We start from the raw sequence: 8,808 nt of genomic DNA on the forward strand, positions 1-8,808 counted from the left end.
TTGACCAACAAATGAACACACTATTTATTTTATGATTTTTTTTTTCCAAATGGGAATTTTGGTGGCAGAAAGTTTCGTACTCGCTGTGTATATGTATGTATACACATACAGAGGACTTGGTGTCTTTCTTCCATTTGGGATGGGACACTCTGAGCATAGTCTCATTTTGTCCTTGCCCACTAGTATTGACCTATGAGGTGAAGTATTTTCTGGGCATTCTATTCCTGAAGAAAATCTTATCTACTCTTGGAGTTTAAATTGCCATCATTTATACAGATTACTCACACATCTATATCCCAGCCACTTTCTCCTGAACTCCAGAGCCTTGTATATAAGCATCTCCACTTGATTATCTCACAGCTTCATCAAACTCAACATGTCCAACCCATTCCACATCTTTATCCCTCTTTTTTTTTTTTTTTTTAAGATTTATTTATTTTAGAGAGCTTGCATGCACAGTGGGGAAGGCCAGAGGGAGAAAGAGAGAATCTCCGCACTGAGTGCAGAGCCTGTTGTGGAGCTCAGTCTCACCACCCTGAGATCATGACCTGAGCCGAAATCAAGAGTCGGATGGTCAACTGACCGAGCCACCCAGGTGCCCCTCTGTCCCTCTTAATCTCAGCAGGTGGCGGGGTGCCTCGGTGGCTCAGTCGGTTAAGCGTTTGCCTTTGGCTCAGGTCATGATCTCTGGATGCTGGGATTGAGCCCTGCGTCAGGTGTGTCAGGCTTCCTGCTCAGCGGGGAGTCTGCTTCTCTCTCTCTCTCTCTCTCTCTCTCTCTCCCCCCCCGCCCCTCCCCTTATTCTCTCTCTCTCTCTCTCTTTCAAATAAATAAGTAAACAAAATCTTAAAAAGAGCTAGGAAAAAGCTTAATTTAAAAAAATCTTGCAAGTGGCATTATCATCTATCAAATTGCCTAAACTAGGAATTTGGGAGTTAAGGTTGACTTCTTTTTTTCCCCTTTATTTCCATATCTGGGTAATCATAAAGTCCTCTTGAGTCTCCCTTCTTCCCACCTCTCAGGTTTACTTTACTGTTTCCACCGCCATTTACCTACCTCTGTCCCCTTCAGCTCTCTCTCAGTTACCACAAGAGCCTGACTGGGTTTCTGTTCCTAATTGGGTCCCTCTCCAACATACTCTCTATGTAAGGACTAGAGTGATAAATATTTTCTTAAATACAGTTCTTACACTGTAGTGTTTAAAAACTTTAATGCTTGTTCATTGCTCTGGGACACAGAAGGACTCCTTAAAGAACCATTTAAGACTTTATAATCTTGTCCTTACTTACCTCCTCAGTTTCCTCTTGTCATTTTATATTCTAGCTATGTTGGTTTACTTATAGTTTCCTGATGTTTTCTTTCTTGACTTCTTGCCCTAAGGCCTTCAAATGTGCTATCCCTAATACAGTACCTACATCTGAGCATTGGCAATATGCTAGACAGTGTGCTAATAAGCATTTTACTTCTGTTTACCTATTTAATCTACTCTCTTTATTTTATGGATGAAGAAACTGAAGTTTAGAGAGGTGAAGTAACTTGTCCAACTAATTGATGGATTCACACCTAGGGAACCTGTCTTTCGAGCATGTGATCTTCATCTTCTCGCTATATATCCTGCTCACTCTACAGATCTTACTTCTTCAGGAGAGCCTCTGGAACCCCTCCCTGAAGCTTTCAGGGAGGTGTACTGCTCTGTGTTCGTGTGGTGCCCCATAAGAGTCCCCTACTCTGTATACCCCTGCTAGAGCACTCTCATGCTGTATTGTAATTCACTGATGACTTGCCAGTTTCATTAGGCTATCAGTTCCTTGAAAAGTGAGACTCTCTGGGAACCGAAACATCTGCTGCCTAGAACAGCACTGCCATATCGTGGGCACTAAGTAAGGACTTGAGGAAGACTTCTGAACGAAAAATTGGCCCATTGCTAAGAAGCCTCGTGCAGGAGATGAGAATCATCCATTTTTTTCTGAGTTTGTTTCACCAGACCCTTGTGGAAATGGGGAGGCTGTCTGCCACCATTGAGTCTTTCATGAATTTGTTTTGCTGAGGCTTAATAAAATTCCTAATTCTTCTGTAGTTTTATAGGTATAGGTAATTGTAAGGGAGGCTAGTGATATCTGTAGTGTCTATTGGTAGCTACTCTCTAGACCTTCGTGGACTCCTGGGAAAGAACTCCCCAGGAGGCGTAATTGATACAACCCTAAGGAATATAGGGAGTAAGTACCCTTGTGCTGAGCAGTGGTGATTTCTCTTGCCAGCTGAAAAGTAAAAGTGTTTTCAGGGAATTTGAAGGCATCTAGCCACCTTGGAAGGCATTGCCCTTCTTTCCTGAGAAGCTCTAATGAGTGCTGAGGGCTCTCCTCCAATCCACGGCCACTTTCTAGAGTATCTGCTGTGTACTGTGCATTCAGAGTGCTCTACCATTTTCCTGTTGATGAGCTTAGCTAGGATGCCTGGGCCTGATCTCTCCCATTCTTGCTTGTTACCTGGGTCTCTCCTCCATTTGTGCTTATTTCCTGTGTTCAGGAAGCTTTATATTTAGAATTGTGAAGGTGAGAAGGGGCCACAACTGTCCTTGCTGAGCTAATAAGATGACAGTGTTTCAAGGCTTGGAGCTGCTGAGTGGGTAAAGGGAAGTAGCTCATATTTTTACCAACAGACACATGAATAGGGATAGCAGGTGAATTTTTGCCTAGAAATGCATTTCACAATGTTTTGGAATAAAATAAGATTAATTTAACAAAAGTTTTATGTAAATTTTCAGAAACATTTTGAATAAATTACCTGTATTCATGAATATTACAGAGTTACCTTTGGTACTTATAAATAGTGGAATCATAAGGTACCTTGGCAAAATATTAGTGTATTTTTTGAAAGATTTTATTTATTTATTAATTAGATAGAGTGAGTGAGTGGGGGGGGGAAGTGTGAGTAGGGGGAGGAGCAAAAGAAGGAGAAGCAGAAACAGACTGCGCTGAGCAGGGAGCCTAATGCAGGGCTCGATCCCAGGACCCTGGGATCATGACCTGAGCCGAAGGCAGTTGTTTAACCGACTAAACCACTCAGGCGCCCCATATTAGTCTATTTTTTAGTATACCTCATATAGTGTCATAGGAATGGAAGAAAAACTTGGGGAAAAAAATAACACATGTATCATCACTATCTCCAGACTATGAATAACTCTATATGGCCAATTGGATAGGATGAGAGAAGAGTGTGCAATATATTATTTTAGGAAGTACCTCTGAATTTACGAGGTTATGATTTTTAATTGCTTAGGGGCGCCTGGGTGGCTCAGTAGGTTAAGCGTCTGACTTTGGCTCTGTGTGCTCAGCTGGGGAGTCTGCTTGAGATTCTCTCTCTCCCTCTCCCCTTCCCTTCACTCGTGCATACTCTCTCTCTTTCTCTCGCAAATAAATAAAATCTTCTAAAAAATTGCTTAATAAGCCAAGTTGGATGTAGTTTTTAATGTTGAATTTTGCTTTTTATTTCTTTTTGGTTACTGCATTTATTGAAGTTAAAATGTCATAGAAGTGATTTTTCCTACAAGTATTTAATAAACAGATCTGCCTCCAAATGGATTTACTCCTTTTCAGTTTTGTAGCTAACTGCTTGGAACTTTATATTGGATATTTCTCTAACAGTAGAAATGTTTGCAGTTGGAGTAAGAAGTGTATTTTGATTCTTTAAATTGACTTGTTTAAATCTGAAATAGAATTTTCTTTTAGGTATGGCGATTCAGTACTGCATTTTGTTCTGTTAATGAATGGAAATTTGCTGACATCCTAAGCATGGCTGACCACTTGAAGAAATGCAGTTACAATATTGTAGAGAAACGGGAGGAAGCAATCCCATTACCGTGTATGTGTGTGACACGAGAACTCACTAAAGAGGGACGTTCACTTCGCTCAGTTTTAAAACCTGTACTTTAAAAACTGTAACTCCACTTGCACATACATGCAGACACCTAGTATAATTTCTTTGTAATATGTGATACTTTATTAATGTATTAAAGATTACAACTAGCTAAATTTATTGCCACTATGTATATAATGTTTTGAAGTGACATATATTTTTATAAAGTACTGTTTAGTTGGAAAAAAGTTGCCTTAATGTTTGAAATGTGTGAAATTTTTGGAACTTGCTGGACAGGGTGATTTAATTTTTAGCTGCATATTTTCAGAATTAGTATTTTTAATGGTGTGCATATTTTGGTTTTTAAATTTTTTGTTTCTTAGTTTAACAAGATCCTGACCAAACAATTTGTCCCTCATGTTTTCTGTGGGTTATAACCCATGCATTCAGAAAGCAAAACTTTGATTCAAATTTTTGCAGCATAGGTTTTTCAGATAAAGACATTCAGTTGCTTAAGGACTGCCATAAGATCATTATAAGATTTTTATTTTCTAGTGCTCCCCTTATATGATCGTGGATACATAGATGATCTTTACTATATATTTACATAATATTTAAAATCATGACTAGTGTTTGGTAATGCATTTATCATGTTCTAAAAATACCCACAAAACTGTTTTCACCTTATGTATTTGCAACTGTCATACAGAGAGTGACCATGTGCAACTTCCTTTTTTCTTAGACACCACATCCAAAGACTCACGGCAGCGTGTTTTATGACAGGTTAAAATGAAAACCAACACAAAGTCTGTGAATTTATTTTAATTTGAAACTGTTCATGGTATGATGTGTTTGCTAGGCTTTTGATATTTGGAAAGAAGAAAATATACCTCATTTAAAGTTCAGATTGGGCATATTGTGTGAATAAATTTCAAATATTCAGAATGCAAAGGGCTTAACTTTCTTTCCTAAGCATTTAGAATTTTTGCCTCTGTTTGTTTATAAAAATCACAATTATACTGTTTTAAGATATTTAACAATGTGAAATTTGGTATCTTTGTAAGATGACAATCACGAAATGGAGAAACCTGTCTCGGTTGACAATCTTAAAACATTTCCAGGTTTATTTCCCATAGACTTCTCTACCAAAATAGTAAGAATTGTATCTTTGTGTAAAGATAAGGTATAAGAGAAAAATATGCAAAGTCCTATTCTTGAAGTATTTAATTGTAGTTTTCAAATTGATTTACACTATTATTAACCTGATGTGGTCAATTAAAAAAATGAATATATCAGTATTTAGAAATAAGTTGCAAAGATGGGGAATACTTAAATAATTTGTTTTAAGTAACTTCTGGTATTTGGTAGTCTGAAGTGGTGACAAGTTATTTTGCTATAAAATATCAAACTTCTATTGTGTCTTCCCTTCCAACATTGGTCCCTGAGAGTGCTCTGTTGTTTCTAGGATAACAATACTATGGCAGTCAGACTGGGCAGAGATGTTCCTTGGGCATTAGAAAAGAACTCTGAACTGCTTCCGGCTTCTTTTGGTTGGATCAGGCCCTTACTGCAGTTGAAAATACAGCATGAAAGACTAATCAATTGTTTTGTCTCACCTATCATTTCAGTTAGAATAATTATTTCTCAGTGCTTAAACTTTCAACTGTGAGGTTGAATTATATAAATAGTCTGTTTCTGAAAAAGTCAGAAATAAGATTGAATACTGTAAAATATAACTGCCTTTTAAAGTTTTGCTGAAGAATGTGTCTGGTTAGGATAGCACAAACATTAACTTTTTGTTTTATGGTTGTGCTTGTTTGGTTTTTAAGTTTAGACTTCTTGTGTTTACACTGGATCATGAGATATTTAACAGTTTTCCACCTTATATTTCTTTTACACATCTTTGGCTGTTTTTTGTTTGTTATGCCACCATACGATTTTGTTAAAATGTTTTCTTTGTGCAACATTTGTTCAAATTCTAATAAAATTAATATTTTCCCTTTATGTGGCTCAGTAACTTAAAAGGAAAAACTTTCATTTAAATAAAATTTTAATACTTGACAAATTCCAAACACAGTGTTTCCAAGTGTAGATTTTCTGCATATTGTAGTTGTTTGTTGATTATCATTGCTCACCCATGTTTTACTGGTGAGCGTTCATTTTTTTTTTTTTTATTAATAGGAAAACTCATTAGCTAACTTCTGTGCCCCTTCAGTGTCTTCCTGAAAGTAGTCCCATCTAGGGGTATTGTAAGGCTGAAGAGTTCCTGGCAATATTGTTTTAAGAAAACTTGTAATGGGAACAATCTATCTAGCCTTTTAAACGTGAACAGGTTTGAATGTCAGTTAATTGTCATTTGAGAAGTCTTTGTTGATTTCTTAGTTGTTTTTTTTTTTTTTTTAAGGTTTTGTTTATTCATTTGGGAGAAAGAGAGCATAGAGGGAGAAGCAAGACTCCCAGCTGAGCAGAGAGCCTGATGCAGGGCTTGATCCCAAGACCCTGGCTCAACCAACCGAGCCACCCAGGTGCCCCATGATTTCTTAGTTTTTTCTAACCAGCAAGATAAAGGGCAAGTATCAGGTTGGAAGAAAATAATCTGTCTTCACTTTTATCTGCTGCCTCCTTTGCCAGAACTGCATGTCTTTTTTCTCTTTCTCTCCTGAGAGTGTACTCTTGCCCGCTTGCCCTCTCCCTCTCTTTTCATTAATTTAATAACTACAGTGTCACCTTTTATATAATTATCTCCCTCTCTCTCTGTCTCTCTCTGCAGTTGCCTTTTGAGTCTCACAGATCACTTATAGTAGAGGTTCCCAAAATGTGGTCCTTGAGCCAGTAACATCAGCATCACCCGGAAATTCATTAGAAATGCAGATTCTTGGGTCTCTCTGTAGACTTAACCAGGAACTCTGGGGTGGAAACCCAGCAGTCTGCTTTAACAAAGGCCTGCGGGGGATTCTGAGGCACAGTAAAGTATGAGAACTTAGAGAAGAGCCTGTCTCTGAATGATGTGGTATTGGAGTGGGTATATGTGTGTGTATATACACACAGGTATAATCCAAAATTAAGAGTAATGGTAATTTGTTGTTAATGGTTAAGTTAATTGATGTATGTTGTCTCAGTCTTATAGCTATATGACAAAATACATTGGGTACCATGGTGGTTGGATATTTTTTTAAAAACTAGTATTTACTAGTATTTAAAATTTACTGTTATTACTGGTATTTCACTTGTATTTCTTCTGTTTAAAGTAAATTGCAGTGCAACTTATAGTTCACTAGCATTAACCTTTAGACTAACCATCATTGATTCTCTTGTTCAGTGGTTGTAGAGTCATGTGAACATACTAGATTTCTAGGATAAAAAGAGTAGAAGTAGACAAATACTGGGTTAAATCCTACAAAAATATTTGTAGGAATCCTTTCAACCCTATCATTAGGAGATATTAAAGGTTGAGTTTCTGGTTTATCAGAAGTATAGAATCTTTTTTGGTCTTTGACCCTGTGCTACATAGCCCATCAATGTAGTTGTTATTATTAACAATGTAGTGTTAATTATTAACACATTAATAACAATGTGTTCTTATTATTAGGTGTGTAAGTAAAGACCAACTTTAGTAAACTTCTTTCTAAATAAAATGAAGAGGAAGGATGGTTTCTTTCTAATGTTACCTTTATGTAATTATTTTCTTTGATTTAAAAGATCAAAGTAAGTTCAAAAGATAAATCCTTTCAAATTTCTATTTTAATGATGAAAAAACAGAGGTACTCAACATTGAGGTACTGATGACTGGGGGTATTTCAGAGAAATGTGTCCTGACATGGTTCACTTTTCTACTTTACCAATGCAGAAGGAGAAGGGACAGGGTGCCTGGGTGGCTCAGTTGGTTAAGCGACTGCCCTCGGCTCAGGTCATGATCCTGGAGTCCCGGGATCGAGGCCGGCATCTGGCTCCCTGCTCGGCAGGGAGTCTGCTTCTCCCTCTGACCCTCCCCCTCTCATGTGCGCTCTCTCTCTCTCTGTCAAATAAATAAATAAAATCTTTAATTAAAAAAAAAGGAAGGGACAGTTAGATATAAGGAAATTACTTTGGAAAATATTGTTGCCTACAATACTTGATTCCTAATATGTGTTTTGGAAAGAAATATTGGGTAATACCAAGAGGGGAAAAAAGTAGAAATAAATGAAGTATGGGTGTTGATCTGAAAGTCCTTTGCAAAAACTAGGTCTTTTGCTGAGTTTTTACAAGTATTCTTTTGTATCCGTGATTGATAAAGTTCTATAAATTTATTGTTTATACATATATTTATTTGCATGTATAATCTCCATAAATTGGCCAAGTAGATTTTAATATATCTTGAGATATATTAATGGACATACATCTTGAGGTGCTTTTTTTTTTTTACCTTAGAACATTACAAAACTGACATTTTGTATTCAGAATGCTTGACATTGAAATGTATTATTTGGGGAGTGACTTTTCATTAATTTAATAACTACAAAGAAATGGGTTATCAAGATGCTTCATGAATGTGCTCTATAGAAATACAGTAAAAAGTCACTGATATGAATCTCCTGTTTTATTTTTTTTTCTTTTTGACATGCTGGTCTGAGTTATTGTTGACTATGAAGGAAAACATTTCTGAAGCAAACTGACAACATAAGTATGTTTCTTTTCACTAACACCAAGGTTCTTAAGCATCCCCCAAATCATTTTATTAATCTATTTGCATGCAAGTATTGTGGTAGGAAATGGTTCTTCAATACATAGCTAGTTCTAGCAGTGGTAAATATTGTGTGTTTGAAAGTAATAAAACTGCATTTCTGTTGAACTCTTAAGACTGACCAACTCATCAAGTCAAATTATCCTTTCCCAGGACAAGCAAATTCATCAGGTTTAATTTTTATGTTTTTCTAATATAAATTGCTAGAATTATTTTTTTTCTCAGACAAGATC

The 8,808-nt window shown here is 36.7% G+C and overlaps 1 protein-coding gene across 2 annotated transcripts in view; it reads left to right on the forward strand.

The window, feature by feature from the left end:
• FBXO30 (F-box protein 30) overlaps positions 1-5,811 on the forward strand; it is a 45,716-nt gene extending 39,905 nt beyond the window's left edge. For both annotated transcript variants that reach the window (XM_088023852.1, XM_028096259.2), the window contains exon 3: positions 3,729-5,811. In XM_088023852.1, the coding sequence (XP_087879978.1) occupies positions 3,729-3,932 (204 nt within the window). In that variant the 3' untranslated portion in view covers positions 3,933-5,811. The remainder of the gene's footprint in view (positions 1-3,728) is intronic.
• Positions 5,812-8,808: the final 2,997 nt, after the last annotated feature.

This window comes from Eumetopias jubatus, unplaced genomic scaffold (genome assembly GCF_037043125.1).
Source record: "Eumetopias jubatus isolate StellerSeaLion01/CBP00866 unplaced genomic scaffold, mEumJub1_p1.0 scaffold_6, whole genome shotgun sequence".
In the NCBI taxonomy this organism is placed as follows: Eukaryota; Metazoa; Chordata; class Mammalia; order Carnivora; family Otariidae; genus Eumetopias; species Eumetopias jubatus.